The 12,303-nt window shown below is 43.0% G+C and overlaps 1 protein-coding gene across 21 annotated transcripts in view; it reads right to left on the minus strand.

The window, feature by feature from the left end:
• PPFIBP1 (PPFIA binding protein 1) overlaps nt 1-12,303 on the minus strand; it is a 114,977-nt gene that overhangs the window by 46,987 nt on the left and 55,687 nt on the right. For all 21 annotated transcript variants that reach the window (XM_081879089.1, XM_081879090.1, XM_081879095.1 and 18 more), the window contains exon 2: nt 680-763. In XM_081879089.1, the coding sequence (XP_081735215.1) occupies nt 680-743 (64 nt within the window). In that variant the 5' untranslated portion in view covers nt 744-763. The remainder of the gene's footprint in view (nt 1-679; nt 764-12,303) is intronic.

A 12,303-nucleotide genomic window follows, 5' to 3' on the forward strand; every position in this document is an offset into this window, starting at 1 on the left:
CCTGGCCGGAAGATCCCTTCCCCTGGGGATATATTTCAGAACTGAGTAAGAGAGACAGTGCAGTTGAGACCTAGTTCTCACAAATAGCTGATGAGGTGATCCAACTGTTATTGGGCTGTGCTACTTTAGATGGGGGGGGGATGTGGACCATCGATGGGAACATGCCCAAAACCCTAGTACACAAGAAGGCCTACCCTTCTTATATGCTGATTTCTTATGAGTAGGTAATGTTTATCTCCACGAAAAAGCTGTTCAACAGTGCAATTCCCCCACCTGCCATCTCTGCCATAGTCCAGGCACAATTTTACCACTTCATCCCCTTTTCTGTGCTAACATAATCCAGGTTGCTCCTCGTGGCCCTTCTCCCTTTGATAACCTCCAACACGCACAACACTTTAACCTACATTTGGGGAAAACATTCCTCCCTCCAATGAACAGACTGCAACAGTAGGAGCCACACCACCTGACAGCTTTGAAAAGCAGATGGTGAGGGTGAAACAGAGAGCTTCAAGCAAGCTAATGGTTTGGTTTGAATGAATTTGCGAAGAGAAGTTTCGGTTTGATTTTTTGAAGAGAGAAATTCACCATGCTCAGTGTCTTCCTACTCCAGAACACATCCCCTCCAGGAGCAAAAGGGCAATCAAGCAGATTAAAAGAAAACATTGGGTTAATGTTCTACCTGCAATAATGCCGTCCATCTGTTCCAAAGCGGCAGCCAGCATCTCACTTGCATCACTCATCATTTTCAGGATTCTGCAAATACCTGAAGTAATGAAGCGACAATGTTAAACATGTTTTTCAACCCTTCAGAAGCCACAACTAAATTAAGCAATCTGCAAACGATCATAGAATCAGAGTCCAACTCCTTACTTCACTTCAGCATTTGCAGAACAGGATTTTGTTCCCAACAATGTCCACAGGTGCACGTCACCCAGGCCTGCTTTAGGCAAGGCTGGGTTGCTTGGGAACCTTGCATTTGTGTGGGGAGGGAGATTGCATTCCTGCAGAATGCCTAGTTCCAACAGCATGCACAGTTATAGCCTGTCTGGTTTGGAGAACATCTGTTCCCTTCTAAAGCTGGCAGATGAAAAGTTAGCTCACAGGAGAACTGAGGTCTTAACAAACCCTCAAAAACCACATATTTTGCAGTTGTGTCCTGCTAGCTACAATGGGATTTATAAAGAGAACAACAAAGTTTATAGCTTCAGCTCATAACCAGCTGCAAAAATTGCAAGAAAAATGTTGTAAAACTGAACCAGCACACACAAGTTGCGATTCAGGCAGCACACCAGGGGCATGTGGTGGGCCACCAAGTGCTGCCTCCCTGGGACTGCAAAATCAGAGAAACTGTCAAATACTTGGTAAACCAAAGAAAATGGCTGGGTGGCTTCATGTGGACTGCTGGTCACCAGCTGCACAGGCTCTACACAACAGAGGCCCCCAATGCTCTCCCCAAGAGCTGTTCTCATTATGTTTTAGGGTTTTATGCAAGATACCACACATTTGCCAGCCACAAGCTTGGAGCTGACAGGTTGTAAAATGTAAGCAGTTTATTTCTGTTAGTGGCTTTTGCTAATCATGCAGAACCATTTTTCTTCTTTAAAAATACATAGGTTGCCACAAACTACCACAACATGATGTGATAAACACTTTTTTTAAAAAAACAAAAAAAGATGCTTTTATTGTTTTATTACTTGTTGTTAGCCATTCGAGGCTCCTTTGAGAAGAAGGGAAAGATATAAATTTAATAAATAAAACAAGAGAGTTTGGAGCCTGCTGTTTGCCGACCAATCAGGGTCTTGTTGCTGGCCTCCATATATGAACTGAAACATACATTATTAGAAAGGCAAGTGGTACAGCTTTTTGCTTGTGGCCACTTCAAATGAGAATCAAACATTGAAATGTCCTCCTGCAAATCAAACAAAACTAGCATGTTATGGAAAGGGCTAGCGCAAGTTTGGCGGAGGGGGTTGGCGTCATTTTTTTCTTTGAAGGTTTACTTTAAATTGCACCCCCATAACATAAGAAATCAATCAAATCTCCCACCTAAGTGAAATACTAGCATCCAAGAACAGATGCACAAGCAATTTCATGTAATGTATTTTGGCACTTCAACATTCTTCTATTCTATATGCCCCCTGCACATCCTTATTTTCCACGTCCCCAAGAACACATCACAATCCAGCCTCTTCCATTCACACCCTCATCCTTCACTGCTTCTCATCTGCCATGTGCCAAACTCCAGGCACCTACGTATTCTGAGTGGCGGAAAATCTGGTCCTGAATGGGCACCATGTTCAATAGACTACATCAGTGCTGGCACAAAGACACAAAAGAAGGTTTAAGCAGCAGCTCCACCGTTGCTTGCAAGGCCACTCAAACACACAGAAGCCTAACAGACCAGAGGCAGCAATCAGAAAGTGCCATGCTAAAGTTCAACTCTCTTGCAGCTTCATTCATAAAGCTTAAATGGAGGATTAACCCTCCCCCTTGTATTTGCAGCCGCTGAACGTTGCTTAATCCCTCAGTTTACATTCTCACTTTTTAGAATTTATTCTAACACCTTGTGAAGGGCAGCAAGAAGCAGACATCTCAGTTACCAAGGAGACAGGGGCGGGATCAAGCTAGCATCTGTGCAAATGACAATGCCATTTCACAAACTGTGTTTGCTGGCACCTCTAAACAAAATTGATGCCTTGATGGGGCATCGATTTAATAATTTAGGACTGATTTTGGGAGTTTAGCCAGCTGTAAATTCATATGGTAGACAGTCGCACTCGAAATTATTCAAAATTTACAGACTTTCAGCTGTTTGCAATGAGCAAATCAAACAAAAGCAATTGAAATTGCTCAACACAACAGATGCTTCATTTCCCCAAATTCAGCTGAAAATACAACTTATACTGGCTTCTCCTGTCTCACTATTATTCAACCCCCTGAATAGAATCTGTAACAACAGCACAAATACAACAGGTTTTTTCTCAAACACACCTGATGTAACCAATCAAGGGCTTAATTAGTTGCACCAGGTGTGCTTCAGCTGCAACACACGAAATACCTGAACTGACTAGGGGTTTGCTGAGTGTCAAATTTGGCTGCATGGTAGAAATATAGGTAGGTCAAGAGAATGGTCCAAGAAGGTAAGAGAAGATATTATCGCCCTTCACAAACAAGGCGAAGGATACAAAAAGATAGCAAAGGCACTGAATGTTCCTAGACACACTGTTGTAAGCATAGTTTGCAAGTTCAAAGCTACACTACCTGGACAGGGCAGAAAAAATAAGCTATCTGAGGCAGCAACCAGATTTCTGAGAGGGCAGGCTGGGGGGAAACCCTCAAGTGACTGCAAAACAGCTGCAGCAAGACATGGTGGCAATGGGCACTGAGGTTTCAGTGAACACAGTAAAGCACAGACTAAAACACATATGCTTTCCATGCCAGAACTCCAAGACATACACCAGTAGTGACCCCAAAGCACAAGAAAAGTCAACTCCAATATACTCAAAATCATATAAATAAGCTGCAGAGTTTTGGGATTCTGTTCTGTGGAGCAACGAAACAAAATCGGAACTTTTCGGCTCCTTGGATCAGTGCTATGTCTGCAGGAAGAAGAATGCTGCATACTCTGAAGATAACACTCTGCCTACTGTGAAGCATGGTGGTGGCTTAGTGATGCTCTGGCTGCTTTGCATCCTCCAGCACTGGAAACTTGCAGCCTGTGGAAGGCAGGCTGGATTCATTGAAGTATCATGAAATCCTAGGAGGATTGTGAAGAAGCTGAAGCTTCGGTGTCACTGGACAACGATCCCAAGCATACCTCAAATTCCGCCAAGGTTTGGTTGCAGAAATAGTCCTGGAAGGTTCTACAGTGGCAATCACAGTCACCTGACTTGAACCCCACAGAAAATCTCTGGTGTGAGGAATGGGCTCAGATTCCTCAGGAATGCTGCTGGAAGCTGCTATCTGGCTATGGATCTCGTTTACAGCACGTCATAGCAGCCCAAGGCTGCTCTACTAAATACTAAAGATGCTTGCCATGGAGAGGCTGAATAATGGTGAGACTGGACAAGCCAGTATAAGTTGCAGTTTCAGCTGAATTTGGGGAAACCACCTGAAGCACCTGTTGTGTTGAGCTATTTCATTATTATTATTCTAATTCTTTTCAAAATTTCAAAAAAAAATCTTTTTTAAAAACACACACATACAGTGGTACCTCAGGTTAAGTACTTAATTCGTTCCAGAGGTCCATTCTTAACCTGAAACTGTTCTTAACCTGAAGCACCACTTTAGCTAATGGGGCCTCCTGCTACTGCCACGCCACAATTTCTGTTCTCATTCTGAAGCAAAGTTCTTAACCCGATGTACTATTTCTGAGTCTGTAACCTGAAGCGTATGTAACCCGAGGTACCACTGTATACATATACACACAGACATATACACTTATTTTAAGAAAACCATATTCATTTAAATACCTTTATGAGGTTCCCTGAACCCCAGGACTTCCTCCCCACCCTCCCCTGGCTTCCAGAATTCTTCCCCTTTTAACTGCCTCTAATTACTTTATCTAACTTTGTTATACTATTGTTATTCTTTGTTAATTTAAATTACAAGCGTTATGTGAATCCTGCTAATGTTTTTAAACTCTCATAGTGTTCTTTAATGTATTCAATAAAGTTATACCATTTTTTCCAGTTCGTTCTAAATCATTTCCCAGAAGGGCTCATCTATTTTACATGTCCACCACATATGCTGGAATGTATCCTCCATAACTTTACACTTCCAACATATGTTGGTTCTGTTCTTATACATTTTTGCAAGTCTTGTAGGAGTCAGATACCATCTATACATCATTTTCATAATGTTTTCTTTTAATGGAGAGCAAGCAGTAAATTTTGATCTTTATTTCTTAACTTTTCCCATGAGGTAATTTGTATGTTATGTCCCACATCTTTTGCCCAATGAATTATTACAGATTTTACTTCTTCATCTTTTGTTTCCCACTCCAGCACCAATTTATATATTTTTGACAGAATTTTTTCATTATTTTCCAGCAGTTCTCTCTGCAATCTTGAAAGTTCTTTACGAAAACCAGTTCCTTTATCCAGCCTAAAAATATCATTTAACTGATGATGTTGTTTTGGGCTATTTCAATTGCTTTTGTTTGATTTTCTCACTGCAAACAGCTGAAAGTCTGTAAATTTTGAATACAAACCTGATTTGCAATGGAGCTTGAATAATTTTGGTTGCAACTGTCATTGTTTGTAACACTTAGTGAATGGAATACTGGGCCAGCAAGATATAGATGCGTCTGAAGATTAGTTGTCTGGGGTCTGAAATACTGGGGGTTGGAGAGAGAGAAAAGTGTCTTCTCCATTCCCTGTGAAATGTTCCAGGTACAGAATTTTGGTAGCTTCAATTTTTTATGAAGCTGGAGAAGGATACAGATACAATTCTATACTCTGCTGTACAGGGCACTGGAAAACTTATATAGTTGAGATACCGTAAATTACTAAGGATTATGCCTGGTACATAGTAGCCTTGGTGACAGAACATTTACTGTAAATACAGATACAGCATAAAGCTAAAGCAGAAGGTTCAGGCAGCTAGGCAGCTGGGAGAAATATCTGGCACGTCCTCTCTTCCACTTCCTTAATGAAGATCAACGCCATAAAACTAACGGAAGCTAGCCATCAAAGTGTTACGTGTCATCTACAGCCCAGGTAGCCTGAGTCTATAGATCAGGGGTCTGCAACCCGCGGCTCCGGAGCCGCATGTGGCTCTTTTACACCTTTGCTGTGGCTCCGGGGAGGATACTAGCGAGGGGAGGAGGCGCATTGTGCACCCCAACACTCCCCACTGTGGCGGGCGCTGTACTGGCTGTGACATCGCATGGGGGCAGTGCATGCCTTAACATTGGTGTCTTAAGAGTCACTCATTTTCCTGTTACAATCTGGCAAATTCATGTCTCAGAACTCTTAGCTACAAATCAATTTAGCTTAAGCTGTCCGATAAAGTCCAAAAATTTTACTCGGATCTGCCATGTTTTGGTTCAATGCTGTATACCAGAGATTACTGACATGTGTGTCTTGTTTCCATCCCCACGTTGTTGGACTATAACGTCTTCCATCCCTGAGCATGGGCCATGCTGGGCTAAGACTAGCAGGACTGGTCATCCAACAACATCTGGACAGAGACAGCTTAGCCACACCTGCTCTACAAAATACTGTACATGGACCTGTTTGGAGAGCCCTGCTGGTAGGCTCATCTCTAGAGAGAAACTGAAATATGGGCCTTGGAACATAGCCTTCTCTCACTTGCTCTCTCCACAACTCTCCTCCCAGCAGCAATTGGGAAAGAATCCACATCAGATAAGTCCCCTCCAGGCATTTTCAAATGAAAAGTGTTCCTTGTGTAGAAGGTGGTACTGGGAATTTAGTATCAAATTCTGCATGATTCACTTCTGATACAAAAAGCAAGAGAACTTGGCCACTTGGAAGCAAAATGATGGTCTAAACTGAAGTCATTTGCTTTTGTGAATACACAGGTAAAATCTTAACATTATGGGTTATTGTTATTTTATTTCAGGCAGCTAGACAGCTACATGTGCAGAGAGTATGCAGTCACAAGCTTTAAAAACTAGTTCATCAAAAGATGCCCCATCAATCTGTCTAAAGGAAAGCAGGCTTGAGCATGAACAGTAACCTCTGATTGACAGAGGAGAAAGTTCCTGACATACGCCTCTTTCAGTAACCTACTTTCTGAAGTTAGGGAAGCTAAATCTTGAAAAGCAAACAGTAATCTACATGAATGAACTGCACAGGCTAAAAAAAGAGCAGCCAGATCAAAGAGTTGTAGAATTCCACAAGCAGCAGCTTCTTGGGGCATGAAGGCCACATTTGCAATCTCCCTGAAACTGGCATAATAGACCCCTTCGCTCTCTGATCCCATGTGAACAATAAAGAGCCATCATTTCAGGGACCAAAAATAGACAGATGTTAGGTACAGACTCATTCATTCAATACAGCTGTTAACAGTTTGATTTCAAAATCTGTCTATCCCTACAAGAGGAACCAGTAAGGTTCAAAACACACCAGGAATTGCCTGTTGATGCTTAGATAAAGGTAGACATGTACTATGCGGGGTTTCCATTATTTAATTGGGTTGTAGCACATCCCATTGCAAAACTTCAGAACAGGTAACAATATACTAATGGTTCTGGTCTCTCCTGGACCATTGGCCACCAGTAGCTTGAATTAAAATGTCTTCTATCACTTCCAGAAGACCACTCCACCAGGCTCGAGTTTTGGCTAATCTGCAGGGAAAGAAATTATTCCTAGTCTACATTAAAGGGTGTGGTGGAACAAAGGAGTAAAAGTGGTCCCTTGTACATCTTAGACACGAGCTATTCAGAGTTTTATAGGCCACCACTAATACCTTTCCTTCTTTATTCAATTCGAGTTCAACACAGACCACAGGATACTATTAACATGCTCCCAACTGACTCACATCCAATAAGAAGTTCAACTGATAAAAATAATAATTTATTATTTATACCCCGTCCATCTGACTGGGTTGCCCAAGCCACTCTGGGCAGCTTTCATCATATATAAAAACACAGTAAAACATTAAACCTTAAAAAGCTTCCCTATACAGGACTGCCTTCAGGTGTTTCTAAATGTCATATAATTACTCATGTCCTTAACATCTGATGGGATGGCATTCCACAGGGCAGGCGCCACTACCAAGAAGGCCATCTGAGATTTCCTGCATGGTGGGCAGGAGTCAGATATAGTCTGTTTGGGTCCAGTGCCAAAACCAATACTACTCACATTCTGTAACCAATAAAAGTTGTGGCCTTTTCCTAAAATACTGATGTCCACGTGTTTTATTCATCAAAGGAGGGGGTGCGGGGCCTTGATATGCAATTACTCATCTCCTTAACATCTGATGGGAGCGCATTCCACAGGGCGGGCGCCACTACCAAGAAGGCCCTCTGCCTGGTTCCCTGTAGCTTCACTTCTTGCAGTGTGGAACCTGCCAGAAGTTCCTCGGTGCTGGATCTCAGTGTCCAGGCTAACAATGGGGGTAGAGAGCTTCTTCAGGTATACAGGACTAAGGCCGTTTAGGGCTTTAAAGATCAGCACCAACACTTTAAATTGTGCCCGGAAACATACTGGGAGCCAATGTAGGTCTTATGTGGTCTCGGTGGCCACTCCCAGTCACCAAACTAGCTGACACATTCTGGATTAATTGCAGTTTCCAAGTCACCTTCAAAGGTAGCCCCACGTAGAGCGCATTGCAGTAGTCCAAGCGGGAGATAACCAGAGCATGCACCACTCTGGCAAGACAGTCTGCAGGCAGGTAGGGTCTCAGCCTGCATACCAGGTGGAGTTGGTAGACAACTGCCCTGGACACAGAATTGACCTGCACATCCATGGGCAGCTGTGAGTCCAAAATGACTCCCAGGCTGCATACCTGGTCCTTCAGGGGCACAGTTACCCTATTCAGGACCACGGAGTCCCCCACACCTGCCCGTTTCCTGTCCCCCAGCACAATATTTCTGTCTTGTCGGATTCAACTTCAATCCGTTAGCCACCACCCATCCTCCAACTGCCTCCAGACACTCACAAAGGACCTTCATTGGATCTGGTTTAAAAGAGAGGCAGAGCTGGGTATCACCCACATACTGGTGAACACCCAGCCCAAACCCCCTGATGATCTCTCCCAGTGGCTTCATATAGATGTTAAAAAGCATGGGGGAGAGGATGGAGCCCTGGGCACCCCCCAAATGAGCACACTCATCCCCCAATACCACTTTCTGGACATGGCCCAGGAGAAAGGAGCAGAAGCACTGTATAACAGTGCCCCCAGCTCCCAACCCCCCATGACAGTCCAGAAGGATACCATGATTATGGTTTGGTTCGTAATCCTTCCTCCTAGTGAGGTGTATAAGCAGCCATCTACTGTCATCTATTTCAGTTTTTCTGTAAACTTTATTCAGAATTTAAAGAATCTTTATGCTGCTCTTCAATTAAAGTATTTTCAGGCCATTTCAGATGAGCAGCCCCAAAAAACTTTACCTCTCATTGGCACAAGAAGTACTGATGCTAGGAAAAGCCTTCTTCTTTTGTTTTAGCATGGTTCGTGTTCCAGATATGTCCAAATTGTGATTCATGCTAAGATGCAAGGGGCATCCTCCTCAGAGTGAGGATAAATATGTTGGTATTGGGAGCTACTGGATGATTCAGCCAAAAGCACAATTCAGACACTGAGTCTAACTGGAAAAAGGCACAGCCAGAGCAGTATATCAAGCAGAGGCACAACAGCCAGACACGGGAGCCTTTCATCATTTAATTCATTTGTTTTTCACAGAACATTAGCATATATCCTGGAGGTGCACAGTTTGGAAATGACAGACCTTTTAAATTCTGGAATGAGCAGCACAGTATAAGAAAAGAATTAGAGTGTGCTTTAGTACCAGCTTGCATCCAGGAGTTCCATGCTCTGCACAGCAAACAGGGAAAGAATGCAACCCCCTCAATGCAGATTAGAGTAGGGGCTGGAACAGCCAGGTACAGAGTCCTGGGAAAAACATCTCTCCCACATTAGTCAGTGCTTTGACACAACACAATAAGAAACAACAGACTACCACGGGGGGGGGGGGAGTTCACCTGCGACTCAAATGCACTCTATGGTACAAGATGCTGTAAAACAGTTTCAAAAGGGGGGAAACACATTTGCAAGAACCGAGAACAGATGCTTTTTAACAAGTGGAAACCTGTTCAGTAAAAATGATGTAATGATTGTATCCCTCAAATCCATTTAATATGCGCACACTGTGAACAGACATGTTCATGTACTAATAGGGCAAATAAAGTGAGCAAATTGTGGGGAGTCAGATTTTTAGTAGGCTTACGCTATTTTCATCAGCAGTAGAGAAGATTTAAACGGGGGAAGACATAGGTACAAGTACACACATAAACATGAAAAGAAATCCTTCAGCACAAAAAATGTCCCGACATCAGTAAAGAGCATCAATAAGTTCATATGCCAGAGTTCATATGCATTTTTCAAATTGCTTTGAAGGACCATTTCAAACAGACATTCACTCTTACTTTCCCAAAACAACACAGACAAATAATCCATGCCAATTCCTGCACTCCCCACTGAACACCTTGTTCGGCTTAACAATTCGTCAAGGCTAGACAGCAAAAGCCAATTTCAAGCCAAAGTAAATTTCCATTATCAGTCAAGAACTACTTTATCAGCTATTGACATTCCAGTTGTGTTTCGTGCCTATATGGCAGAGAGAAGCTTCATTTCTAAAGGATAAATCAAAACCCTTCTTGGCTAAATGATGGCTAAATGGATGTACTCTGAAACAAATATTTGTGAAGAAAAAGAACAAAAATTCCTGCAAAAAACAGCATTGCTTTACACACATAGGATGGAAATATTTCCCTACACAAAGATTACAGCAGTCTGCTAAGAGCCGTGCCTCAAATATGGACTTTAGAACGCAATCAGAAAGGTTTAAACAAATTGTATAGTTTGTCGCTGTGCTGTAGAGGGAAGTGTGGGGCAGAAGAGCCCATCCAGGAGAAGGAAAACTCTGCTTCTAGACATCAATCTGGAGTGCAATCCCAAAGCTTGTTGGATGGAACCTTGTATGCCTCCTTCCAGCAACTCCTGCATCCAAGCGGGTGCCAAAAAGTCTGCTTACCTTTGGACCACATCAGCAAGGCTGAGAGGGGACTCTTGTCATCTGGGCAGCCCAAGACCTCCAGACACACGGCCCAGAATTCTGCCCCAGGAACTGCTGCTAACACAGCGATTAGACTTCACCCCCAGAGGCACACTCCACTGTCTCTCAATACAGATGGATGCCAACAATAGTCTACCCTGTTTCACCACATCTGTGCCATCCACCGAGTCACCACTCGTTCTTCTTTGCTACACAGCCCCTGCATTCTAGTTAAGGGTGGAAAGAAGGGAGAATTGTGCCAGAAAGGAGATAATTCTGGACAAGGCTCCCCAATACACTGTGCTACCCAAGATAAAGGAAAGATTGGCACAGATACACACCCCAGTGTCACATACAGAAACCTGGCTGCTGGCCTGACTGCTGACTCTTATCTCAACACTGGTGACAGGATAGTGTCCTCCACTGCACCTGAGCCAAGACAGACTGCATAACATACACAGGTCTGCCATCCAACAGAGGGGAGAGGTCATGAGGCTTAGGGGGGATAGCCCGGGGGCTGTCACAGCTGCCCCCCAACATCTGCCACTTGAGATTAATCACCTGACTTCACCTAATGATGGGGCCAGCCCTGGTTCTGAAGCACTCTTGATTTTGGCTATACAGATGGAAGCAAACTGTTGGGGTCTTATGTACCTGCCTCTTAGTTCTAGGGCAGGGATGGGGAACAGGCAGCCTTCCATATGTTGCTGGAGTAGAAATCCCATCATCCCTGATCATTTGCCACACTGGCTGGGCAACAACATCTGGAGGCCTGCAGTTTTACTCAGTTAAGCGAGCTCCAGTAAAATATCTGAACCTAGCGCACCTTTCAAGTTGGCAGTGGCAGGGAGAGATTCACAGCTGTGCCTTGGCTATATTCAAAACTAAAATTGGAAATGAAAGACCAAATAAGCAGAGATGTGTATTCTGGAGAATTAATCACTTTTGGTTTGAAACACATTTGGAAGATTCACCCTGCCTTCTCTACATAGCAGTCCTGAACTGATGGGATGAACTAGTGAAGATTTCAACAGGATTGTGGTAGCCTAATTCTCACAGATAGCAGATGAGATGAACCTGTTTCCAGTTATACCATTTCAGATTGCAGATACATTTTTTAAAAATGGTCTCCATTTAAAAGATTAGCATGTCACGAAAGATACAATATGTTGTTGTTGTTGTAGTAGTTGTAGTTGTAGTAGTAGTTTTATATGCCACCCATCTGACTGGGTTACCCCAGCCACTCTGGGCATCTCCCAACAAAATATTAAAAACACAATAAAACCTAAAACATTTAAAACATCCCTGTACAAGGCTGCCTTCAGATGTACTGTTTACAGATGTATTTTGTAAGGGGGGAGATTTGTACCAATAGGGCATGTTGGATTTTTCAACTTCCAAATTCTAAAAATGAGGGGTGTTAAAAAGCTGTAATATGACTTGGGAATTCAAAATATATTTTGGTTAGATTAATATAATTTAATTTTGCTTGGTAAGTAAAATATGTGCAAACTTGCACAGAAATCATTAAAAATGATTGCCAAGTATTTGCAGTTCTA

Source organism: Podarcis erhardii (assembly GCF_964252035.2).
Source record: "Podarcis erhardii genome assembly, chromosome: 10".
In the NCBI taxonomy this organism is placed as follows: Eukaryota; Metazoa; Chordata; class Lepidosauria; order Squamata; family Lacertidae; genus Podarcis; species Podarcis erhardii.